We start from the raw sequence: 26,357 nt of genomic DNA, 5'->3' as shown, positions 1-26,357 counted from the left end.
TTAGTAATGGAATCTTGCGAAGTGGGCTCTGGGACTCACATTGCTTTGGGGAAGGCTCAGGCTTCCCAGAATCCCTTGTCCCTCCCCACTTTGGGCACTTAGGGGTGGGGCTGGGGACTGAGAGGGACAAGGCAGGGCGTGATTGATTAAAGCTAACAAGCAGACAGAAGGCACCGGCGGGTCATATCTCGGGCCAGGGAGAGGGAGGGTGTGGGCCAGGCCCTAGTAACACCAGGGGCTCCTCGGCATCCAGGCTTGGCCTCTAGTCCTTTCCCTTCCGTTTCTTGGCTTTGGTCTTGGGGGTGCAGGGCTTGGTCACGTGGATGGTCTCCTGGTACTGGGATTGTAGCGCGCCTTCTTCAGGGTGCCCTGGCGGACTTTGGTGCCGGTGCCCCCATACGCACCCCAGTTCTCAAACTTATACTTGCAGTCGGCTCCAAACTCCTTCTTCCAGTTGCAGGGGATCCTGCACCGGATGCGCTGGGTTCGGGCCCCGCAGCTGCCCTCGCGGAAACCCACGCTGCAATCCTTTCTGCTGAGGGTGCAGGGCCACCAGGCCCATTCCTCCGCGCACGCGCTCCCCGGGCCGTCCTTCTTCACCTTGTCTTTCTTTTTGGCCACCGCGGAGGTGAGCACCAACAGGGCAAGGAGGAGAGGAGGAGGAAGCCTCGGTGCTGCAGCCTGGGGCAGCCGTGCGCGCGCTCGCTCGCTGCCTGCGCTGCTTCTTCCCTCCCGCCCCAGGCCTGTCCCGCTCCGGGCTCTGCGGCCCCTTTTCTAATTAGTTGTTGTTGTTATTATTATTATTATTATTTGAGACGGAGTTTCGCTCTTGTTACCCAGGCTGGAGTGCAATGGTGCGATCTCCGCTCACTGCAAACTCCCCCTCCTGGGTTCAGGCAATTCTCCTGCCTCAGCCTCCTGAGTAGCTGGGATTACAGGCACGCGCCACCATGCCCAGCTAATTTTTTTTTGTATTTTTAGTGGAGACAGGGTTTCACCATGTTGACCAGGATGGTCTCGATCTCTTGACCTCGGGATTACAGGCGTGAGCCACCGCGCCCGGCCTAATTAATTATTTTTTTAATTATTTTTTTTTCCGAGACGGAGTCTTGCTCTGTCGCCCAGGCTGGAGTGCAGTGATGCGATCTTGGCTCACTGCAACCTGCGCCTCCAGGGTTCAAGCAATTTTGCCTCAGCCTCCCGAGAAGCTGGGATTACAGGCACGCACCACCGCCACGCCCGGTTAACTATTTTTGTATTCGTAGTAGAGATGGGGTTTCACCATGTTGGCCAGACTGGTCTCGAACTCTTTACCTCGTGATCCTCTTGCTTCGGCCCGGCAAAGTGCTAGGATTAGAGGCGTGAGCCACCGCGCTGGCCCTTATTTTTATTTGTTAGAGAAGAGGTCTCGCTTTGGTGCCCAGGCTGGAGTGCGGTGGCACGATCTCGGCTCACCGCAGCTTCAAACTCCTGAGCTCAAGCGACCCTCCCCACTCAGGCTCCCTAACCCTAAGGCAGCTCGGACCACAGGCCCGGCCAACCACACTCCACTAACATTTTTTATGTACAGACAGGATTTTGCCTTGTTGCTTATGCTCATCTCTAACTCCTGGCCTCAAATGATCCTTCTGACTTGGCCTCCCATACTGTCGGAATTACAGGCTGAGCCACCGCGCCAGGCAGGATGCGCCTCTTAAGGATACTCCTGAGGTGGAGCTGGTGTTTTCCTGCAGAGGCCCTTCTGGGAAGCGCCGTCTTTACCCTCCTTGTTACCTGGAGAACTACATTACCCAGCAAACTCCGCGTGGAATGACGGCTGGAAGAGCCGCGAGAGCTCAGAAGAAGGCGTTTCCTGTGTGCGCATGACAATGCGTCCGGACTTCCGGCGCCCTCTAGTGGCGGCCATTTTGACTTGTGTTGGTTTTGTTCGTCAGTGAGAGGCTCCTGAGCGCTGGGTCGGGTCTGCGGTGACTGAACCCAGAGGGCGGAGAGCAGTTGTCTTCCGCTGCACAGAGGCAAATCTGGAGCTCTGTGACGGCGCCCAGCGTGACCCGCTCCTGGGCCAGGATAGGGACCGCCGTGTCCGTGTCTCTTGGCTGGTTGCAGTCTCTTCCTGACCCTACTTAAAACCACGTGGTTCGATGGCGGCGGCCACGCTCAGGCTCTCGGCTCAGGTAATTGTGGCGTCTTCCGTGCCCTCAAAACACCTCACCCTCACCCAAAAGCAGCGAGGGAGCGGCGCCTGCTCGCAGCTCTGCAGCCGGGTCGCCGGCGTCGGGACACAGGCGCTCGCGGGAGGGGCCCCATTTCTGACACCGCTGGGATAAGGTGGGGAGAGCGACAGGCACAGGGACTGGCGCGGGCAATGGCCTGGCGGTGGACTGACCCGGAAGGACGGACTCTGGGGTAGAGAAGACCCCGTTGGGAGCAAATTGTGAGGCAGAGCTCCTGGAAGAGCAAGCAGGCTGGGGACTGTGCACTCATCGTGAGGACACTGGAAGCCATGGAGAGTTTCGGAGAAGGGGATGTTATGAGCATTGCAAGGGTGGAGGTAATCAGGTCCCCGCATGTTTGTGTCTTTCCACAGTGTCAAGTGTTTACTGATGTTATGTGAGTCAACAAAAGCCATGAGCTAAATGGAGTTCCAAGGAGGCAGTTCTCTTTAGTGATTCCAGTTCGCTTGGTAGTCAGGGCCATGGGCACAGAGGCTGAAGACACTCCACAAGTCAATCATTATAGCAAACCATACACAATAGTATACTTAACATATAAATATTGTAGGTTAAACTTTCCGCAACTAATAATGTTTAGCATTAAGAGGGGAAAAAAATAGGAGCAAAGGTTAAGGAGCCAGTTCAGAGGGAGCGAAGAAAGCATTCTGGTCTGGGCCAGCTGGTGGGTGATTGGACTGTAGTCTTGCAAGAAAGAGTCTTTGAGGTGGCAGAGCCTTAGGCAGCAGATGCTGATTTTTTATTATGAGTGATTGTTAGGACGGCCCTTTTGAGCTGCTGAAGGCCTAATCGTTTTTTTTTTGCTTTGTTTTGTTTTTTTGAGACGGAGTTTCGTTACCCAGGGTGGAGTGCAATGGCGCGATCTCGGCTCACCGCAACCTCCGCCTCCTGGGTTCAGGCAATTCTCCTGCCTCAGCCTCCCGAGTAGCTGGGATTACAGGCACGCGCCACCATGCCCAGCTAATTTTTTTTGTATTAGTAGAGACGGGGTTTCACCATGTTGACCAGGATGGTCTCGATCTCTTGACCTCGTGATCTACCCGTCTCGGCTCCCAAAGTGCTGGGATTACAGGCGTGAGCCACCGCGCCCGGCTTTTTTTTTTTTTTTTTTTTTTGAGACAGTCTCACTCTGTCACCCAGGCTAGAGTGTAGTGGCATGATTCCTGCTCACTGCAATCTCCGCCTCCCAGGTTTAAGCTATTGTTGTGCCTCAGTCTCCCGAGTAGCTGGGATTACAGGTGTCTCCCATGATGCCCGACTAATTTTCATATTTTTAGTAGAGACAGGGTTTCGCCATGTTGACCAGGCTGGTCTCAAACTCCTGACCGCAGGTGATCCACCCTTATCGCCCTCCCAAATTGCTGGGATTACAGGTGTGAGCCACCACGCCCAGCATTTTTTCTTTTTTTTTTTTTTTGAGACAGAGCCTTGCTTTGTCACCCAGGCTGGAATGCAGTGGCGTAATCTTGGCTTGCTTCAACCAGTGCCTCCTGGGTTCAGGCAGTTCTCCTGCCTCAGCCTCCTGAGTAGCTGGGACTATAAGCGTGCACCACCACACCCAGCTAATTTTTGTATTTTTAGTAGAGATGGGGTTTCACCCTGTTAGCCAAACTGGTCTTGAACTCCTGACCTCCTGATACCCGCCTTAGCCTCTCAATTTTTTTTTTCAATGTTTTCTTTTTTCTTTTTCTTCTTATTTTTTTAAGATGGGGTTTCACCTTATTGGTCAGGCTGGTTTTGAACTCCTGACCTCAGGTGATCCGCCCGCCTCAGCCTCCCAGAGTGCTAGGATTACAGGCATTCTTTTTTTTTTTTGGAGACGAGGTTTTTGCTCTTGTTACCCAGGCTGGAGTGCAATGGTGCGATCTTGGCTCACCGCAACCTCCGCCTCCTGGGTTCAGGGAGTTCTCCTGCCTCAGCCTCCCGAGGAGCTGGGATTACAAGATGCCTGCCACCCCACCTGGTCAGTTTTTTATATTTTCAGTAGAGATGGGGTTTCACCATGTTTGCTGGGCTGGTCTCTAACTCGTGACCTCAGGTGATCCACTCACCTCAGCCTCCCAGAGTGCTGGGATTAACAAGCATGAGCCACTGTGCCCAGTATTTTCTTTTTTTTTAATTTTAAGTTTTTGTGAGTATATAGTAGGTGTATTTATTTATGAGTTACATTAGATATATATGTATTTTTTTTAGATGGAGTCTTGCTCGGTTGTCCATACTGGAGTGCCATGGCGTGATCTCTTCTCATGGCAACCTCCACCTCCCAGGTTCAAGTGATTCTCCTGTCTAAGCCTCCTGAGTAGCTGGGATTACAGGCACACACCACTACGCCTGGGTAGTTGGTTTTTTTTGTTTTGTTTTGCTTCTTTTTAGTTTTTTGAGTCTCCATTGCTCTTTCACCAAGCTGGAGTGCAGTGGCCTCGCAGGTTGAAGCGATTCTCCTGCCTCAACCTCCCGAGTAGCTGGAATTACAGGCGCCTGCCACCATGCCCATGTAATTTTTTGTGTTATTAGTAGAGATGGGTTTTTCACCGTGTTGGCCAGGCTGGTTTCGAACTCCTGGCCTTGTGATCCACCCACCTCGGACTCCCAAAGTGCTAGGATTACAGGTGTGATCTACTGTGCCCAGCCTGTTAATTGTTTGCTGTGCAGAAGGCTGAGATGGGAGAATTGCTTGAACCCGGGAGGCAGAGGCTGCAGTGAGCCGACATTGTGCCTCAGCCTCCTGAGTAGCTGGGATTATAGGCATGCGCCACCACACCTGGCTGATTTTTTTGTATTTTTAGCAAAGACAGGGTTTCACCATATTGGCCAGGCTGGTCTCGAACTCCTGACCTTGTGATCCGCCTGCCTTGGCCTCCTGAAGTGCTGGGATTACAGGCGTGAGCCACTGGGCCCGGCCCTTGGATTTCTTTATGGTTTAATTCTGATAGGGTTGTATGTGTCTAGGGATTTATCTATTTCTTTTAGCTGTTGCAAATTATTGGCATACAGTTGCTCAAAGTAGTCACTAGTGATCATTTGAGCTTCTGTAGCATCACTTGTTATGTCTCCTTTTCTCATCACTGATTTTATTTGTTTGGGTCTTCCTGTTTTTTATAGTTTGGCTAATAAGGCTTGTCAATTTTGTTTGTCTTTTCAAAAAGCCAACTGTTTGCTTCATTGATCTTTTGTATCGTTTTCTTTATTTCAATTTCATTTATTTCTGCTCTGATTTTTACTATTTCTTCTACTAATTTTGGGTTGTTTTGTTCTTGCTTTTCTTTTCTTTTTTCTTTTTATTTATATATTTTCTTGTATTCTTAATATAAAGGCGCGGTTTCACCATGTTGGTCAGGCTGGTCTTGAACTCCCGTCCTTAGGTGATTCGCCCGCCAAAGTGATTGACCTCCAAAGTGCTTGGATTACAGGCGTGAGCCACCGCGTCCGGCCTTAGTTTTTCTTCTTTTTTTGATGTAGGCATTTACGGGTATAAACTTCTTTTTCGTGCTGCTTTAACTGTATCCTGTAGATTTTTTTCATTGTTGTTGTTCTGAAAGACCTTTACTGGATGGTCCCTTCTAGGGTGGGGGTCGAGACACATTGTCACATGCTGCAGTAAGGCGTTGCAGCAGCTCCCGGATGCATCGGCTTAGTGAACTCAGCAGGAAACTGACTGCCCATGGGCGGCACAGCGGGTGGTTGGGTTCCGGTTTGGTCACTTCTCCAGAGGTACATAATTGAGCAGATTCTCAAGCAGGTCCACGTGGGCCAGCAGCCTGCGGTGGCAGCAGTCGTGCTTCAGGCCCAGGGCCTGCAGGGCATCGCCTCAGTGTGTCAGCGCAGGCGGGCTGCCCACTGGGCCGATACGCCGGGCACTGCTTCGGCAGCGGCAGTGACCATCGTGCACGGGGATGATCATGGAGGTGGCACATCCCAGACTCACCTGCATGTTTTGATATTTTGTGTTTCCGTTATCATTTGTCTCAAGAAAATTTTCAGTCTCCTTCTTAATTCCTCACTGAGTCACTGGTCATTCAGGGGCGTATTGTTTAATTTCCATGTATGCGTGGAGTTTCCAAAATTCCTCTTCTTACTGATTTCTAGTTTTGTTCCATTGTGATCAGAGAAGATGCTTGGTATTTTATTTTTTAAAAATGTTTTAAGACTTGTTTTGTGACCTAAGATATGGTCTATCCTTGCGAATCATCCATGTGTTGAGGAATAGCATGTGTATGCCGTAGACCTTAGGTGAAACGTTGTAAATACCTATCAGGCCTATTGGTCTATAGTGTAGATTAAGTCTCATGTTTCTTTGTTGATTTTTTTTGTCCAGAAGGTCTGTCCCGTGCTGAACATGGGATGTTGAAGGTCCAGCTATCACTGTATTGGGACCTGTCTCTCTCTTTAGGTCTTATAATATTTGCTTTATATGGATGGGTGCTTCATTGTTGGGTGTAATATACAATTGTTATATTCTCTTGATGAATTGACCCCTTTATCGTTTTATGGTGACCTTCTTTGTCTCTTTTTCTTTTTTTTGAGACGGAGTTTTGCTCTTGTTACCCAGGCTGGAGTGCAATGGCGCGATCTCGGCTCACCGCAACCTCCGCCTCCTGGGTTCAGGCAATTCTCCTGCCTCAGCCTCCCGAGTAGCTGGGATTACAGGCACGCGCCACCGTGCCCAGCTAATTTTTTGTATTTTTAGTAGAGACGGGGTTTCACCATGTTGACCAGGATGGTCTCGATCTCTTGACCTCGTGATCCACCCGCCTCGGCCTCCCAAAGCGCTGGGATTACAGACTTGAGCCACTGCGCCCGGCCACTCTTTGTGTCTTTTTATAGTTTTTGTCTTCAAATATGTTTTTTCCTGATAAAAGTATAGCTACTCCTGCTGTCTTGGTTTCCATTGGCATGGCGTATTTTTTTCCATTCCTTTATTTTAAAAATTTAGGGACAGAGTCTGACTTTGTTGCCCAGGCTGGCGTGCAGTGGTGTGCTCTTGGTTCACTGTAACCTCTGCTTCCCAGGCAAGCCATTCTTCTTTTTTTTTTTTTTGAGATGGAGCCTTGGACTGTCGCCCAGGCTGGAGTGCAGTGGCACCATCTTGGCTCACTGCAACCTCCGACTCCTGGGTTCAAGCAATTCTTTTGCCTCAGCCTCCCAAGTAGCTGGGATTACAAGTGTGTGTCAGCAGGTCCAGCTAATTTTTTTATTTTTTTTATTTTATTTATTTTTTTATTTTTTGAGACGGAGTTTGGCTCTTGTTACCCAGGCTGGAGTGCAATGGCGTGATCTCGGCTCACCGCAACCTCCGCCTCCTGGGTTCAGGCAATTCTCCTGCCTCAGCCTCCTGAGTAGCTGGGATTACAGGCACGTGCCACCATGCCCAGCTAATTTTTTGTATTTTTAGTAGAGACGGGGTTTCACCATGTTCACCAGGATGGTCTTGATCTCTTGACCTCGTGATCCACCCGCTTCGGCCTCCCAAAGTGCTGGAATTACAGGCTTGAGCCACCGCGCCCGGCCTATTTTTGTATTTTTTAAAAAAGATTAAAATTTTTTTTTACTTTTATTTATTTTTACTTCTGATTATTGTATTAAAAGGATTTTTTAATTGCTTATTTTAATTAATTAATTTATTTATGTTAAAGATAGAGTTTCACCATGATGGCCAGGCTGGTCTTGAACTCCTGACCTCAGGTGATCCACCCACCTCAGCCTCCCAGAGTGCTAGGATTACAGGCGTGAGCCACCGCGCCCGACCTATTTATTTATTTATTTATTTTGAGACGGAGACTCACTCTATCACCCAGGCTGGAATGCAGTGGTGTGGTCTCAGCTCACTGCAACCTCTGCCTCTCAGGCTCCAGCAATTCTCTTGCCTCAGCCTCCCGAGTAGCTGGGACTACAGGTGCACGCCACCACATCCGGCTAATTTTTGTACTTTTAGTAGAGACAGGGTTTCACCAAGTTGGACAGGCTGGTCTTGAACACTGACCTCGTGATCTGCCTGCCTCGGCCTTCTGAAGTGCTGGGATTATAGGCTTAAGCCACTGCACCTGGCCAATTCTTGTATTTTTAGGAGAGATGGGGTTTCACCATATTGGCCAGGCTGGTCTTGAACTCCTGACGTCAAGTGATCCACTGGCCTTGGCCTCCCAAAGTGCTAGGTTTACAGGCGAAATCCACTGCACCTGGCTTAGCTTGAAAGTTATTTTATTTTATTTTTTTTTGAGACGGAGTTTCACTCTTGTTACCCAGGCTGGAGTGCAATGGCGTGATCTCGGCTCACCGCAGCCTCCACCTTCTGGGTTCATGCAATTCTCCTGCCTCAGCCTCCTGAGTAGCTGGGACTACAGGCACACGCCACTGTGCCCAGCTAAGTTTTTGTATTTTTAGTAGAGACGTGGTTTCACCATGTTGACCAGGATGGTCTCGATCTCTTGACCTCGTGATCCACCCGCCTCGGCCTCCCAAAGTGCTGGGATTACAAGAGTGAGCCACTGCGCCCGGCCAGCTTGAAAGTTATTTATTCATTTTGTTTTGGCAGTTTTTACAGTTTTATTTAAACACAAACTGTGCACATGAGCTGTTTACTCATTTTCTTCACAGTGCAGCTGGCATTGGGATTGGTGACTCTGATGGTCAGCTGAGCAGCTCTTTCCATGAGGGCTTTGTGGTTCTTGGAAGAAACACTGTGAGTTATCTCAGCACATTATGATTTGTTGCACATAAGTAGCACTTCCAGCTCCTTCACACTGTGGACCAGGAACTTCCAGAAGCCACTGGGCAGCGTGTGCTTTGGGTTTTTTTTTTTTTAAGAGATGTGGTTTCTCCATGTTGGTCAGGCTGGTCTCGGACTCTCGACCTCAGTTTATCTGCCCACCTTGGCCCCCTAAAGTGCTGGGATTACAGGTGTGGGCTACCGCGCCCGGCCTTTGTTTTGTTTTGTTTTGTTTTTTTGAGACAGGGTTTCACTCTTGTTGCCCAGGCTGGAGTGCAATGGTGCGATCTCAGCTCATTGCAACTTCTGCCTCCTGGGTTCAAGCAATTCTCGTGCCTCAGTCTCCTGAGTAGCTGAGACTACAGGTGTGAGCCACCACACCCAGGTAATTTTTGTATTTGTAGTAGAGACGGGGTTTCACCATGTTGACCAGGATGGTCTCGATCTGTTGACCTCATGATCCGCCGCCTCGGCCTCCCATAGTGCTGGGATTACAGGTGTGAGCCACCGTGCCAGCTTTTTTTTTTTGAGACAGACTTTCCCTTTTGTTTTCTAGGCTGGAGTGCAATGGCGCCATCTCAGCTTACCTCAACCTCCGCCTCCCTGGTTCAAGAGATTTTCCTGCCTCAGCCTCCTGAGTAGCTGGGATTACAGGCATGCACCACCACGCCCGGCTAATTTTGCATTTTTAGTAGAGACTGAGTTTCTGCATGTTGGTCAGGCTGGTCTCGAACTCCTCACCTTAGGTGATGCGCCCACCTCAGCCCCCCAAAGTGCTGGGATTACTGGCGTGAGGCACTGTGCCAGGCCGATTCTTTTTAATTATTTTAATTTCTTTGCTAAATTTATTTGATAGAATTCTGAATTATTTCTCCGTGTTAATCTTGAATTTCCTCAAAATAACTGTTTTGGATTATCTCTCTTTCTCCAGGATTGGTACTTGATGCTTTATGTAGTTTGCTTGGTGAGGTCACTTTTTCCTGGGTGGTGTTGATGCTTGTAGATGTTTGGCAGTGTCTGGGCATTAAAAAGTTGGGTATTTATTGTAGTCTTCACAGTCCGGGCTCATTTGTACCTGTCCTTTTCGGGAAGGCTTCCCAGGTGTTTGAAGGGGCTTGGGTGTTGTGATCTGAGCTTTATCTACTTTAGCGGGAGCCTAAAATAGATGAAGCTGTGGTAATACTGGGGCTCTTGCAGACTCAGAGAGCTATACCACCTTTGTGGTCTCGGATAAGATCTGGAAGAATTCCCTGTATTAGCAGGTAGAAACTCGGCCAGGCGCTGTGGCTCACACCTGTAATCCCAGCACTTTGTGGGGCTGAGGTGGATGGATCACCTCTCAGGAGCTCAAGACCAACTTGGCCTACATGGTGAAACCCTGTCTCTACTAAAAATACACAAATTAGCTCGACGTGGTGGTGGATGCCTGTAATCCCAGCTACTCAGGAGGCTGAGGCAGGAGAATTGCTTGAACCTGAGAGGTGGAGGTTGCAGTGAACCGAGATTGCACCACTGCACCCCAGCCTGGTGACAGAGCGAGACTCCATCTCAAAACAAACAAACAGAAAAAACAGGTAGAGACTCTTGTTGGGTCTTCCCTCACTTTCTCCCAGTCCCTCTGTCAGTGCTGAACTGCCTGAAACTGGGGGTGAGACAGAAGTACCCCTTCAGCCACTACCACTGGGGCTGTGCTGGGTGAGGGCTGAAGCCAGCACAGCACTGGGTTTCACCCAAGGCTCTCGTAGGCAGCACGTGGCTATTGCCTGGGTTCACTCAAGGCCCTAGCCCTGTACAGTCAGCAGGTGGCTAAGCCAGACAGGCTTATATCCTTCTCCTTGGGACGGTAAGTTCCCGCAGACCTCAGGTTGGTATAGAGATGCCGTCTGTGAGTTGGGGTTGGAGTGAAAAACCTTAGAAATGTATCTACATGGCGTTCTTTTGCACTGTAGCTGAGCTGGCACTCAGACTACGAGATAGAGTCCTTTTCACTCTTCCCTCCCTTCCCGTAGGCAGACAAGCCTCACTCTGGCCCACCAGCACCGCGGGCCCACAGGGAGTGCTGTCACGCTGCCGCTGATGTTCCCTGAAGGCCTAAGACTCTGTAGTCAGCTTGTGGTGAATGTTGCCCGGTCTGAGGCTCACTCTTCAAGACTCAGGGCAGGTCCAGCAATGGCTTCCACTAGCCAAGGCCTGGATTCTGGGACCCCAAGAGCCTTCTTGGTGCTCTGACTCTCTGTGGTTGAGCTGGTACCTAAGGTACAAGAGAAAGGCCCCTTTCCTTTTTTCTCTGTTATTCTCAAGCAGATGGAGTCTGACCGTAGCCACCACAGCTGGCAGCGTGCTGTATTATACCTGAAGCTGGCAGGTCTGAGAATCTCACCCAGTGTCTTCACATACTACCTGGGTACTGCTGGTATTCAGGGTCCAAGGGTTGTTTAGTCAGAAGGTGATGGGTCCTCCCATGACTGAGCTCTTTCCTTCAAGGCAGTGGGTTTCATTTTGGTTCAGGGTGTATCTAGAAATACTATGTGAGTGGGCTTGGAATGGGGCCTCACAGCCCTGTCCAGTGCCCTATCCCGTGTTTGATGTGGTATCCAAAATGCACGACAAAGTTCTTTTTGCTCTTCCCTCTCTTCTCTCAAGTGGAAGGAAGGGGCTGTGTAGCTTGGGGTTGGGGGGAGGTGTGGCACAAGCGCACCCTTAGCTTTTCCAGCTGGCGTCTCCCCCGGCCCAACCAGGTCCACTGGCCCTGAGCACAGCTCAGCACAGGGCATGCCTGGGGGTTGCAGTTCTTGTGGCCTAGACTTCCTCTCAAGTTCATTTAGGGCTTCAGAGCCCTCCAGCACACAGTGACAAGGCTTGCCAGACCTCAAGTTCTGACCGTTGGGGTGGGTGATTCCCCTCTGGCTGGGCTGGTCTATATGCTCATTCCTTGGGTAGGTGTCAGTTGAGTTCAGCCCAGTTTTGCTTTCTGCTGTGACTGGGAAGCACTGAGCTCTGTGCAAAGTCTGACAGTCACTGTGCTTTCCCCTCCCAGGAGCACAGATTCTCCACACCAGGGAGCTGTTCATGGGTGATGGGGACAGGTGGCATTGGCAACTCAAGACTCTCCAGCCCTTTTTAGTGCCATTTCCAGTAATACGAAATTAAGTGAAGGCCAAGTGTGACTTGCCACCTGAATGCTGATTATATTGATACAACCACACACAGCCTGAGTGCAAGTTTCTTTCCCATTCTACTCTCTTTTTATATATCCAATTTTTTTCTCTCGTGTGTGTGTGTGTGTGTGTGTGTGTGTGTGTGTGTGTGTGTGCTAGAAACGGGGTCTTGCCATGTTGTCCAGGCTGGTCTTGACCGCCTGGGCTCAAGCAGTCCTTCCGCCTCAGCCTCCAAGAGTGCTGGGATTGCACGTGTGAGCCTCCATGACCGGCCACTTCACTCTCTTAAGAAAGGTATCCTAGCCTCTGACACCTTTCCCTCAATGGGACCAGGCAGGTTTCTGTTATACTTTGTAGTGAATTTCAATTCCATGTCTATGTCCAGAGTTATTCAAAGAAGTCAGTGGCATCCTCCCGAGGGAATCAGGCCATTATGCCGTCTTCATCTTAACAGGCTTGCATGCCGTGGCCATGGTTGCTCTCTCTTATCCACGGTGCCACAAAGTGTGGCCCTTTGTGCTGAGTGGTGTCCCTCTTATCAGGCTATTATTTGAATTTTTTTTTTTTGAGACAAAGTTATACTCTTGTTGCCCAGGCTAGAGTGCAATGGCGCCATCTCGGCTCACTGCAACCTCTGCCTCCTGGTTTCAAGCAATTTTCCTGCCTCAGTCTCCCGAGTAGCTGGGATTACAGGCGCGTGCCAAGCACGCCCAGCTAATTTTTTGTATTTTTAGTAGAGATGGTGTTTCACTATGTTGGCCAGGCAGGTCTCAAACTCCTGACCTCAGGCAGTTCACCTGCTTCAGCCTCCCAAAGTACTGGGATTGCAGGTGTGAGCCACTGTGCCCAGCTCAATATATTTGATTTGTAAATTGCTCTTGATGACATCTGTAGAGTATCAGATGTCATTTGTTTTACCAGCATTATAAAACCCTAGGGGGAGATTTCCACCCACACTAGTAGAAGAAAAAGGCGGACATTAAGATACTTTTCAGTTGTTTAGAGGCCAGTGGTGTGTGGCAGTCAGCCGGGTATTGACGGGGACATGTGCCTGGGAAGTGTAAAGAATGATGTGCATTTAGAGAGAGTGTGTCTGATGTGCTAAAGGTACGACACTGGGCTTTCCATGACCTCAGCCATAGTAGTGGAAGTGCCTGTCACAGCATAGATACCTATTTGCTCAACTAATTATTGTTGGTGGTGCTAGTTTCTCCTATGAGTTGAGGACCTTGACAGGAGGATATGCAAGCGTAGATGTGGGAGAGATGGACTGTGATACCTCACCTTACGGGGGCTTTGTACTTTCATCTGTCAACATCATAACAGGGTGCAGTGACTTTTGAAGACGTGGCTGTGAACTTTACCTGGGAGGAGTGGAATCTCCTCAGTGAGGCTCAGAGATGTCTGTATCGTGATGTGATGCTGGAGAACTTGGCACTTACATCCTCCCTGGGTAAGTTGCTCACACTCACCCTTGTGAGCTGAGCTAGTCTCTGTCCTTCCCCCTTTCCCCACTGGCAAGACTTTCTCATGTCCGGAGCATGGGTGCAGCTTCCTACTTCAGTTCTATGGGTAGGTTCCTGGGTGGTAGGACTGAGGTGTGCACACTGACATGCTCCTTTCTTGGAGCAGCCCCAATACCTGCTTTACTGCAAGCTCTCAGGGAGGGAATCATAGTTAGAAGCCCGCCTTGTAAGTCCTGTAGATGTTTGGGTCCTTGTCTAGATTTCAGGTTACTGTGTACCCAGAGTCTACTTCCTTTCTCTAGCTGCTGTTTCCTTATGCCTGCCTGTGGCAGGAATTGCCTTCACAGACTACATTACTGCCTACATAGACCAGAGGCTGTTCTTGCAGGACCCCCTTTAGAAATTCTCCTTGAAATACTCAGTTTTTTGCTCCAGTGGGCTTTCATGTGCTGAGTTGTTCTGAGACAATGTTGGCTGTTCCCTTGTTCTGTCTTTCTCTTAGCCTGTACATTATCCATTTCCTGTGTATTTGGTCATCTTTGTGGTGGGATGCACAATCTTCTATATTCTTGAAGATGCAACTGAATTCAGCCTCAGCATAATGGGCTCAGAAGGAATGAGTCCCTTACGAGTGGACCCCTAGGCCGGGCGCGGTGGCTCACGCCTGTAATCCCAGCACTTTGGGAGGCTGGGGCGGGTGGATCACGAGGTCAGGAGTTCAAGACCAGCCTGGCCAAGATGGTGAAACCCCCATCTCTACTAAAAATTAAAAAAATTAGCCACGTATGGTGGCAGGCACCTGTAGTCCCAGCTACTTGGGAGGCTGAGGCAGGAGAATCACTTGAACCCAGGAGGCGGAGGTTACAGTGAGCTGAGATCGCACCACTGCACTGCAGCCTGGACATCAAGAGCAAGACTCGGTCACAAAAAAAAAAAAAAGGAAGAGTGGCACTTTGAGGAGGTCATAGAGTCAGGGCTTTGTTGACATCATACCAGAAACCTGTTCTATTTTCGTAGTATTTTTGTGGCAAGGGAAGTAGGCACACATATATTCTGTCTTTTCTTCCCCATTCTTGAGAGCATCACACTTGTCACTTGTATACCTTATCACTTCTCTTTTTTTTTAACCTTTTGACCTATTTGTACATGAACGTGTACCCTAATATCCATTCTCCTATCTAGTCTTCCCATCCCACTACCCCACATCTCATTTATTTTACATACGTTGCAATCTGCAGTGCTGTCCAGTATTGGCGTAGAGGTTTTGTGTTAGGAAATACATACAGTTTGTTAAACTGTCCTTGACCAATAGCTGCTATGTTATGCTCGTGTTTTTTTAGCCTGGACAAATCCCTCTATATAGTACTCACATGTCATCAGGAGATAAAGTCCTGTAGATGAGTGGTTTGCAGATGCAGGAATTGTAGACCCTGCCTATACTCCCTGTGTTACATATGGCACCCTTTACATGATGAGGCCTCCTACATTCTGTGACCTTTATAGTCCAGTAATAATAAATAGCACCATCTTTCATCTGAAGCCAACATTCTGTTCTCCCAAATATTTCGTTGGAGTAATTCCTCAGTTTGTGAGATACACCTGTGGGTAGTCTGTGCCTTCCCACCAGAGTTAACATGCACTTCACCAGCATTTTCTTGCTTTCAGGTTGTTGGTGTGGAGTGGAAGATGAGGAGGCACCTTCTAAGCAGAGTATTTATGTGCAAAGAGAGACTCAGGTCAGGACTCCTACAGCAGGTGTGTCCCCCAAGAAGGCTCACCCTTGTGAGATGTGTGGCCCGATCTTAGGGGACATTTTGCATATGGCAGATCATCAGGGAACACATCACAAGCAGAAAGAGCACAGGTGTGAGGCATGGGGGAGTAAATCGTATGACAGTGCAAACTTTCATCGGCACAAGAATCAGGATATTGGAGAGAAACCCTATAGAGGCAGTGTTGAGGAAGCGTTGTTTGTGAAGAGGTATAAGTTCCATTTGTCAGAGGAGGCATCTGTCTTCAGTCAGAGTGGGAAGGACTTTTTGCCCCGGTCAGGATTACTTCAGCTAGAGGCCATTCACACTGGGGAGAAGTCAGACAGCAAAACTGAGTGTGTGTCTCCCTTTCAGCGGGGGGAAACTCATTACAGTCGTGGAGGATGCATGAAACATCTTAGCACCAGAAATGTTCTTGGTCAGCATCAGACACGTCTCCCTAGAGAAGAATGTTACGTGTGCTGTGAATGTGGGAAATCCTTTAGCAAACATGATAGCTTTAGTAATCATCAGACAGTTCACAGTGAAAAAAAACCTCATGAATGTGGAGAATGTGGGAAATGTTTTAGTCAAAAGAGCTACCTCACTCAACATCAGCGGTTTCACACTGGAGAAAGACCTTACGAGTGTGAAGAATGTGGGAAACATTTTAGTTCAGAAGGACATCTTAGGAGCCATCAACAAGTTCACGCTGGAGAAAGACCTTACGAATGTGGAGAATGTGGGAAATCTTTCAGTCATAAGCGCAGCCTTGTTCACCATCAGCGAGTTCACGGTGGAGAAAGAGCTTATGAGTGTGGAGAATGTGGAAAATCATTTAGTCAAAAGGGCAACCTCGTTTTACACCAGCGAATTCACACTGGAGAAAGACCTTATGAGTGTGGAGAATGTGAGAAATCTTTCAGTTCGAAAGGACACCTTAGGAACCATCACCGCATTCACACTGGAGAAAGACTTTATGAGTGTGGAGAGTGTGGGAAATCTTTTAGTCATAAGGGCACCTTCATTTTACATCAGCGAGTTCACCCTAGAGAAAGACCTTATGAGTGTGGAGAATGTGGGAAATCTTTCAGTTCAAACGGGCACCTTCGGAGCCATCAGCAGGTTCATACTGGAGAAAGACCTTATGAATGTGGAGAATGTGGGAAATCTTTCAGTCATAAGCGCAGCCTTGTTCATCATCAGCGAGTTCACAGTGGAGAAAGACTTTATGAGTGTGGACAATGTGGGAAGTCTTTTAATGAAAAAGGACACCTTAGCAATCATCAGCGAGTTCACACTACAGAAAGACCTTATAAGTGTGGGGAATGTGGGAAATGTTTTAGTCACATGGGCAACCTCATTCAACACCAGCATAGTCATACTAGAGAAAGGCCTTATGTGTGTTGGGAATGTGGAAAATCATTTAAGAAGAAGTCTCACCTCCTTGCACACCAGAGAGTTCACACTGGAGAAAAGCCATATGCGTGTGAGGCTTGTCAGAAACTTTTTAGGCATAAGTACCAACTCATTGAACACCAGAGAGTTCACACTGGAGAAAGGCCATATGAATGCAATGAGTGTGGAAAGTCATTTACTCACAGCTCTACATTCCATGTTCATAAGCGAGTTCACACTGGAGAAAAGCCTTATGAGTGCAGTGAATGTGGGAAATCTTTTGCCAAAAGCTCCGGTCTCACTAAACACAAGAGAGTTCACACTGGAGAAAAAGCCTTATAAATGTGGGAAATTATTTAACAAGAAGTCTCACCTCCTTGTACACCAGAGAGTTCACAATGGAGAAAAGCCATATGAGTGTGAGGATGCTCAGGTTTTTAGCAGTAAGGACCACCTCATTGCACACCAAAGAGTTCACAGTGGAGAATGGCTATATAAAATGCAATGATTGTGGGAATTCATTTACTCAGAGTTCTAAATTCTGTGTTCATAAGAGAGTTCACACTGGTCAGAAGACTTAAGAGTTCAGTGAATGTGGGAAGTCTTTTGCTGAAAGCTCCAATCTCACTAAACACAGAAGAGTTCACACTGGAGAAAAGTCTTACGGGTACAGTGAATGTGGAAAGAAATGTAGCTGAAGCTTTTCACTTTTTCATCATCTCACAAGAGAAAGGCCTTAGTGTAGTGAATGTGGGAAATCTTTTGCTGAAACTTTCAGTCTCATTAAACACAGGAGAGTTCACACTGGAGTAAGGTCTTGTGATTGCAGCAAATGTGGCAAAAAAGTTACCTGAAGGAAGGTCTGCTCTCCTTGGACATCAGAGAGTTCGCACTAGACAAATGAAATAAATCTGGGCAATTTTGTAGCCACACCTCTCTGCTCCTTCAAGATCAGAGCATTAACACCGGATCAGGGTCTTACTAGTGTGACAGATGTGAGATATTTATGTAGAAATGTAGCTTCATAACACACAGGAGAGTTCCCTCTGTAGAAATGCCTTTTGAGGCTGGGCGCGGTGGCTCACGCCTGTAATCCCAGCACTTTGGGAGGCCGAGGCGGGTGGATCATGAGGTGAAGAGATCGAGACCATCCTGGTCAACATGGTGAAACCCCGTCTCTACTAAAAATACAAAAAATTAGCTGGCCATGGTGGTGCGTGCCTGTAATCCCAGCTACTCAGGAGGCTGAGGCAGGAGAATTGCCTGAACCCCGGAGCGGAGGTTGCGGTGAGCCGAGATCGCGTCATTGCACTCCAGCCTGGGTAAGAAGAGCGAAACTCCGTCTCAAAAAAAAAAAAAAAATTTGCAAGCATGTCGCAGTTGCAGTGCAGTTTTCACTCTACCCAGTTACCTTACTAGATGTTTTTAGAGACGGTGTCACTCTTGCTCAGGACGGAGTACAGTGGTGCATTCACAGTTCACTGCATCCTCTGTCTCTTGGGCTTAAGTGACTCTTGCTTCAGCCTCCTGAGTAGCTGAAACCACAGGGATGTACCGCCATGCTTTGCTGATTTTTTTAAGTTTTGGAGAGACAGGATCCTGCCATATTGCCCAGGCTGGTCTCAAAGTCCTAGGGTCGAGTGATCCTTCCACTTTGGCCTCCCAAAGTGTTGGGATTGCAGGTGTGAGTTTCTGTGCCTGACTTTTTTTTTTTAAACATGTAATTCCTGCTCTAGTTACAGAAGGATTTTTTGAGCAGCTTTGGCACTTCTTTGTCATTTCTTTATGTCTGGTAAGTTGTGCCATGGACCTTACCCATTTTTATCCCAGAGGACTCTTACGTTGACCTGAAAAGATGGACTGTGTCTTTCAGGGATCTCGTGGGTGTCACATCAATCTTGACAGATTTTCTACCCTCCACTGTTTTTATGATCCTAAAAATAGCCTGCGGCCGGGCGCGGTGGCTCACGCCTGTAATCCCAGCACTTTAGGAGGCCGAGGCGGGTGGATCACGAGGTCAAGAGATTGAGACCATCCTGATCAAAATGGTGAAACCGCATCTCTACTAAAAACACAAAAAATTAGCTGGGCACAGTGGCGCGTGCCTGTAATCCCAGCTACTCAGGAGGCTGAGGCAGGAGAATTGCCTGAACCCAGGAGGCGGAGGTTGCGGTGAGCCGAGATCGCGCCATTGCACTCCAGCCTGGGTAACAAGACCGAAACTCCATCTCAAAAAAAAAAAAACCAGCCTGCCTCCCGTTTCTCTGGTTTATGCTATTATGAAGCCCTTATTGTTTAACCCTTCAATCTTGGGGGTTGCTATCACTGTATGGGTGGTTCAGAATCAAGTAGGTCCTGTAACCGTGAAGGGATCACAGCTTTTGTTGGCATGGCTAAACCCTTTGTGACTCAGAGGACGGTATGAATGCAGAATATAGCTTTCTCCACTTGTGGACTGTTTTTTACGTAGCTGCCAGAGGCCTCCAAAGAAGGCCTTTGGGGCTTTGTGGTCTTTATCTGTAGCATGGATACTACAATTAGTGGGTTCATAGGTCAGCTGGGTACAGGGTGCCTTTTGTGACAGTTGGTGTTTCTTGAACAAGACAGAACTCTCACTTTCATGAGGTATATTGCATTGTGCTTGGTACTGCTGGGGGAAATCTGTTCCCCAGCTCTTGGAATGCAGACAAATGCCCTGATACCCAGAATTCTGTAGGATAGCATCACAGGTTGTAATGCTATAGAATTACTGCATTTATAGGCAATTGAGTGAGGAGACAGAATAATGTGGTTGTAAAACATTTTCTTTTTTTTTTTTTTTTGAGATAGAGTCTTGCCCTATCGCCCAGGCAGGAGTGCAAGGGCACAATCTCAGCTCACAGCCACCTCTGCCTCCCAGGTTCAAACAGTTATCCTGCCTCAACCTTCTGAGGACCTGGGACTAGAGGCACCCACCACCATGCCTGGCTAATTCTTGTATTTTTAGTAGAGATGGGGTTTCACCATGTTGCCCAGGCTGATAGCGAACTCCTGACCTGAAGTGATCTGCCCACCTCGACCTCCCAAAGTGCTAGGATAACAGGTGTAATGTGTGTCTTTTTTGTGAGATGGACTCTCAGTCTGTTGCCAGATTGGAGTGCAGTGGCGCGATCTTGGCTCACTGCAACCTCCGCCTCCTGGGTTCAAGCTATTCTCCTGCTTCAGCCTCCTGAGTAGCTGGGATTACAGGTGCCTGGCACCACAACCGGCTAATTTTTGTATTTTTTGTAGAGATGCGATTTCACCATGTTGGCCAGGATGGTCTCTATCTCCTGACCTCATGATTCACCCGCCTAGGCTTCCCAAAGTGCAGGGTTTATAGGTATGAGCCACCACACCCAGCCCAATGGATGTCTTTTAAAAGGACATCCACAATGATCCAGTCACTATGTATGTGATGAATATGTAGATACAGGAATTATCAGAACTTCCGTAATGATGAATGTTGTTTAGCTGAGGCCGTTGTCAGAAGAAATAATCTAGGGGCCAGGCACAGTGGCTCACGCCTGTAATCCCAGCACTTTGGGAGGCCGAGGCGGGTGGATCACGAGGTCAAGAGATCGAGACCATCCTGGTCAACAAGGTGAAACCCCGTCTCTACTAAAAGTACAAAAAATTAGCTGGCCATGGTGGCGCGTGCCTGTAGTCCCAGCTACTCAGGAGGCTGAGGCAGGAGAATTGCCTGAACCCAGGAGGCGGAGGTTGTGGTGAGCCGAGATTGCGCCATTGCACTCCAGCCTGGGTAACAAGAGCGAAACTCCATCTCAAAAAAAAAGAAAACTCTCCAGAGGATTTTAAAAACAAGAAATAATATAAATGTTTTGTGAATTCCTGTACCCTTTCTGGGCTGTTGACCTCAAGGTCACTCCTGCATTAGCAGGAGGAAGACACTAGGGAAAGGGAGATCTCAGTTCAGTGATGTGGCCTTTGTCATCAGCCAGCCAGGTTAATCAGGTAGAAATGGCCTTCCTGCCACATCACTATTTGTACCTTGGAGGCTAGTTGTCCCAGTTAGGGCATGAGAAGAGTTGGTGTAGTCAGTATAGAGTTACCAAACCTATTTGCCAGAAATGATGGTAAATCTATATTTTCCTTTTGAACTGCATTTTATTCTTTTTTTTTTTTTTTTTTTTTTTGAGACAGTCTTACTGTTGACCAGGCTGGAGTGCAGTGGCATGATCTCGGCTCACTGCAACCTCTACCTCCTAGTTTCAAGTGATTCTCCTGCTTCAGCCCTCCTGTGTAGCTGGGATTGTAGGTGTGGCACTATGCCTGGCCAATTTTTGTGTTTTTTGTAGAGACAGAGTTTTGCCACATTGGCCAGGCTGATCTTGGACTCCTGACCCCAGATGCCTTGCCTAACTCAGCTTCCCAAAGTGGTGGGATTACTGGCGGGAGCCACTGCACCCATGCAGTGGTGCAGTCTGAAGTATATTTTAAAGCTGTGATAAGTTATAAATGACATTCGATAAGCTATGCATATTTAAGTTATGTGATAAATCTTGTTTCATGTAATCCCATGAAACCATTAACGTAGTCACAATAATGAACGTATCACCTTTATATTTACCTGGAACCTTTTTATAAAGTGTGTCTGCCTTCCAGACAACCAGTGATTCACTTTGCTGTACAATAGAGTACCTTCCATTTTCTGGAATTTTGTATGATTGATGTAATAAAGGGTTTCCTCTTACAATTCCTGGGTGTCCTCTTGCATTTTTTTTTTAATGACCATTCTGTGTGTATTTAATATACATGACAAATGCTCAACCAAGGCTTAATTTAAAAGGCAAAAACAAAACAAAAATACTACCACAGCTCAAGATACAGAATTCTATACAGAAGTCACAGAAAGGGCAGATGAGCTAAGGAAAAATTAAAAAGACAACACGAGGATAGGCCAGGCAGCCTGAGTCATGGCTCCTGGCTGGTCACCTTGCTGTACCCGAGCGAGTTAAGGAATGTGCCACACTCTGAGATTGAATTATGAGTCCTTTATTTTAGCTAGGGACCGAGAGGTGGCTGACACCGAAAGTTCTCGGCCCTGAAGAAAGAGTCTGGGGGTTTCTTATACCCCAGTTTGAAAAGGGAGGGGGAAGCTAGCTGAAAAAAGGTTTTCACAGAAGCAGAGTAAGCAGAAAGTTAAAAGGTAAACTAGCACATGAGAAATAAAGCAGTACAAGGTGCAAGGGCTAAAGCTGTCATAAAAACATACAACTTAGGGGGGCTCTGGGTTCTCGACCGCACCTGCATTCCCAGGCCTCTTCTCAGCAGATGCACTCCTGGGTGTGCTTGGTGTCATCCTGCCCCAGCTACATCCTACAGTTACATACTTAATGAGGGGAATAACTAAAATGAAGACGGTAAGATGGAGTCTGTCCCGCTCAAGAACCTAACAAGAAGCCTGAACAGCTCTTAGCTAAGAGAGAGAGTCAGTTTAAGCTAACAAAAAGCAGGTTATCACAACCTGCTTTGAGTAGGTTTCTTGCCGATACTTTTTAAAGGTGTAGGGTTTTTCCAGAGCTTGGTAGCATGTGTGTTCAAAGGGCTATCAGTGTTGGGTTCTAGCAGGCACTGCATACAGAGCAGGATGGTTCTGACAAACAGGGCAGACCACTTGTCCTTCGGGATGTCCATATTAGGATGGTAGCAGGGTGCATTGTAAGGGTGAGTAGCCATTCGGGAATTCCAGCAAGAGCTTATACCTCAGGTCTTCATGTACTGTGCCGGCTGCTTCATGGCTGGTCTCTACCCATTTGATAAGTCTTTCAGGGAAGGCAGAAATTATTTTGTCACCAGATATCATGAGGGTCATCAGCTCCTGCTGTAGCCTTTTGCATACAGGGCCCTGGGCAGTGCCCCTGCTGGGCTCAGCTCCTTTATGGGCAGTGGAGACACTGGCAGCGGCTGGGTCACAGTTTTGGGAGACTCTGGGTGGCACTGGCAGACAAGAACTAAGAAAATGTGACTGCATCTGTGATCATCATGTATAATTTTTATTATATATATGTGTGTGTGTATATATATGTGTGTGTGTGTGTGTGTATATATATATATATACACACACACACACATAAAATAAAAAATACAGAGTGAGAGAGAGAGAGAAAGAGACGGAGTCTCGCTCTTGTCACTCAGGCTGGAGTGCAGTGGTGTGATCTCAGCTCACCGCCACCTCTGACTCCTGGGTTTAAGCGATTCTTCTGCGTCAGCCTCCTGAGTAGCTGGGATTACAGGCATGCACCACCACACCCGGCTAATGTTTTGTTATTTTTAGCAGAGATGGGGTTTCTCTGTGTTAGTCAGGCTGGTCTCGAACTCCCGACCTCAGATGATTTGCCCGTCTCAGCCTTCCAAAGTGCTGGGATTACAGGCATGAGCCACCATACCTGGTTTAAAAGGAATCACTTGAACTGGTATGTGGAGGTTGCAGTGAGCTGAGATCATATGACTGCACTGCAGCCTGGCTGACAGAGTGAGGCTCCCTCTCAAAAAAAAAAAATAAATAAAAATATGTATATATATAATTTTTTTTTTTTTTTTTTTTTTTTTTTGGAGACGGAGTTTCGCTTTTGTTACCCAGGCTGGAGTGCAATGGCGCTATCTCGGCTCACCGCAACCTCCGCCTCCCGGGTTCAGGCAATTCTCCTGCCTCAGCCTCCTGAGTAGCTGGGATTACAGGCACGCGCCACCATGGCCAGCTAATTTTTTGTATTTTTAGTAGAGACGGGGTTTCACCATGTTGACCAGGATGGTCTAGATCTCTTGACCTCGTGATCCACCCGCCTCGGCCTCCCAAAGTGCTGGGATTACAGGCGTGAGCCACCGCGCCTGGCCTATATATAATATTATAAAAGTTCTCAATCAATGTTAGTTAGTGGTCAGTTTTGAAATCACAGTGACATTCTGGCAAACAAATATATTGTATGGCATCTCTCTTTGATATATTGGATCGTTAAAAATTGTTTTAAAGTTTTGCCTAATATTTTGTGATTTATCTCAATGTAATCTGTATGATTAGTAAAATTATAGGTGACTCCTTTCCTTCTTTTTTTGTATTTAACAGACGGGTCCAGCTCTGTTGCGCAGGCTGGAGTGCAGTGGCATGATCTCAGTCCTGCAGTCTCTGCCTCGTGTAGTTCTTGTCATTATTTCCATCTTGGGTTGTCCCTTTTTTTTTTTTTTTGACAGAGTCTTCTGTTGCCAGGCTGGAGTGCAATGGTGCAATCTTGGCTCACTGCAACCTCAGCCTCCTGGGTTCAAGCGATTCTCCTGCCTCAGCCTCCTGAGTAGCTGGGACTACAGGTGCGCACCACCACACCCAGGTAACTTTTTTGTATTTTTAGTAGAGACGGGGTTTCACGATGTTGGCCAGGATGGTCTTGATCTCCTGACCTCGTGATCTGCCCGCCTCGGCCTCCCAAAGTGCTGGGATTACAGGCATGAGCCACCACACCCGGCCAGGTTGTCACTTTTAATGTGCTTTCCTTTTAATTTTATGTAGAAAAGTAAAACAAATTTTTGCCTTTAAATTTAATCCTTGCTTTTTATGACTTGTGCACCCCAATTTTCTTAAAATAAACTGTTTAAAAAATAATCTAGGGTCGGGCATAATAGTTGATGCCTGTAATCCCAGCACATTGGGAGGCAGAGGGAAGCTGATGATTTGAGCCAAGGAGATTGAGAACAGCCTGTATCTATAAAAAATGCAAAAATCAGCCGGGCATGGTGCATGCCTATAGTCCCAGTTACTCAGGAGGCTGAGCGAGCAGGATCGCTTGAGCCTTGGAGGTCGAGGCTGCAGTGAGCCGTGGTCATGGCACTGCACTCCAGCCTGGACAGCAGAGCAAGATTCTGTCTCCAAAAATAAAAAGTATGTATATGTGTGTGTGTGTATATATATATATAATATGTCTTTTTATGTGAGGCATAAATTGAGCAGTTTTTCTATTTCAATTTTTTTTTTTTTTGAGACAGAGTCTTACTTGCTCTGTTGTTAGGCTGGAGTGCAGTAGCATAATCTTGGTTCACTGCAACCTCCACCTCCTTGGTTCAAGTGATTCTCCTGCCTCAGCCTCGGAAGTAGCTGGGATTACAGGCACGTGCCACCATGCCCAGCTAATTTTGGTATTGGTAGTAGAGACGGGGTTTCACCATGTTGACCAGGATGGTCTCGATCTCCTGACCTCATGTTCCGCCCGCCTTGGCGTCCCAAAGTGTTGGGATTACAGACGTGAGCCAGTTCTCTATCTCAAATTTTTTTTTTTTTTTTTGAGACGGAGTTTCACTCTTGTTACCCAGGCTGGAGTGCAATGGCGCGATCTCGGCTCACTGCAACCTCCGGCTCCTGGGTTCAGGGAATTCTCCTGCCTCAGCCTCCTGACTAGCTGGGATTACAGGCACACGCCACCATGCCCAGCTAATTTTTTGTATTTTTAGTGGCGACGGGGTTTCACCATGTTGGCCAAGATGGTCTCGATCTCTTGACCTTGTGATCCACCCACCTCGGCCTCCCAAAGTGCTGGGATTACAGGCGTGAGCCACCGCGCCCGGCTCTATCTCAATTTTTAATCTATTTTAATTTTTAATTATATTATCTATTTTCACTCCAAATTGATAATCAAGTTATATATCTATGTATAAGCTCTTGTAAATGTATTCAATATGTACATATCAGAGCAATGTGTTTTCATGCTCTCTGTGTACCATTAACCCAACTATGGTTTTCTCTATCAGAGTAAGGATTTGTGTGTGTGTTTGTGTGTGTTTATGTGTATGTGTATGTGTATATATACATGCACGAATACTTTTATATGTAATATATATAGTAATAACATACATATGTATATGTATGTAGGTTATTCTTTTTTTTTTTTTTTTTGAAACGGAGTTTCGCTCTTGTTACCCAGGCTGGAGTGCAATGGCGCGATCTCAGCTCACCGCAACCTCCGTCTCCTGGGTTCAGGCAATTCTCCTGCCTCAGCCTCCTGAGTAGCTGGGATTACCGGCACGCACCACCATGCCCAGCTAATTTTTTTTGTACTTTTAGTAGAGACGGGGTTTCACCATGTTGATCAGGATGGTCTCGATCTCTTGACCTCGTGACCCACCAGCGTCGGCCTCCCAAAGTGCTGGGATTACAGGCACGAGCCACCGCGCCCGGCTGTAGGAGTTGCTTTTATGGGTTGGGGTAAATCTTTTGGGGAGGGGGCAAGGGTGTTACGGAGTAAATTCAGTTACGGTGGTGGGTGGGGCAAGGCGTAAGAGTAGTTAAGATGATAGGGTGAGGGCCGGGCGCGGTGGCTCACGCCTGTAATCCCAGCACTTTGGGAGGCCGAGGCGGGTGGATCACGAGATCAAGAGATCGAGACCATCCTGGTCAACATGGTGAATCCCCGTCTCTACTAAAAATACAAAAAAATTAGCTGGGCATGGTGGCGCGTGCCTGTAATCCCAGCTACTCGGGAGGTTGAGGCAGGAGAATTGCCTGAACCCAGGAGACGGAGGTTGCGGTGAGCCGAGATCGCGCCATTGCACTCCAGGCTGGGTAACAAGAGCGAAACTCTGTCTCAAAAAAAAAAAAAAAAAAAGATAGGGTGGGGCGAAGG

At 47.8% G+C, this 26,357-nt stretch overlaps 1 protein-coding gene and 2 pseudogenes across 3 annotated transcripts; 1 reads left to right on the top strand and 2 right to left on the bottom strand.

Annotated features, from left to right (window-relative positions):
- Positions 1 to 262: 262 nt before the first annotated feature.
- LOC105731387 (midkine-like) lies at positions 263 to 1,906 on the bottom strand (annotated as a pseudogene).
- Positions 1,701 to 21,445, top strand: LOC105731428 (zinc finger protein 814-like). 3 transcript variants are annotated; one of them, XM_012473159.3, is made up of 3 exons: positions 1,701 to 2,174; positions 13,422 to 13,548; positions 15,227 to 21,445. In XM_012473159.3, exons 1-3 carry the CDS (start codon positions 2,142 to 2,144, stop codon positions 17,050 to 17,052), a joined length of 1,986 nt encoding a protein of 661 aa, XP_012328582.2. In that variant the 5' UTR covers positions 1,701 to 2,141; the 3' UTR covers positions 17,053 to 21,445. The 3 variants fall into 3 exon arrangements, with proteins under 3 accessions (XP_012328582.2, XP_064223469.1, XP_064223470.1); XM_064367399.1 differs by lacking the exon at positions 1,701 to 2,174 and adding an exon at positions 2,318 to 2,551; XM_064367400.1 differs by lacking the exons at positions 1,701 to 2,174; positions 13,422 to 13,548 and adding an exon at positions 2,318 to 2,551.
- A 218-nt stretch (positions 21,446 to 21,663) lies between these two features.
- Positions 21,664 to 22,564, bottom strand: LOC105731385 (ubiquitin-conjugating enzyme E2 C-like; annotated as a pseudogene).
- Positions 22,565 to 26,357: the final 3,793 nt, after the last annotated feature.

This window comes from Aotus nancymaae, unplaced genomic scaffold (genome assembly GCF_030222135.1).
Source record: "Aotus nancymaae isolate 86718 unplaced genomic scaffold, 86718_ANA_hifiasm-v0.15.2.pri h1tg000069l, whole genome shotgun sequence".
NCBI classification, from domain to species: domain Eukaryota; kingdom Metazoa; phylum Chordata; class Mammalia; order Primates; family Aotidae; genus Aotus; species Aotus nancymaae.
This window is presented reverse-complemented; position numbering and strand designations above follow the sequence as displayed.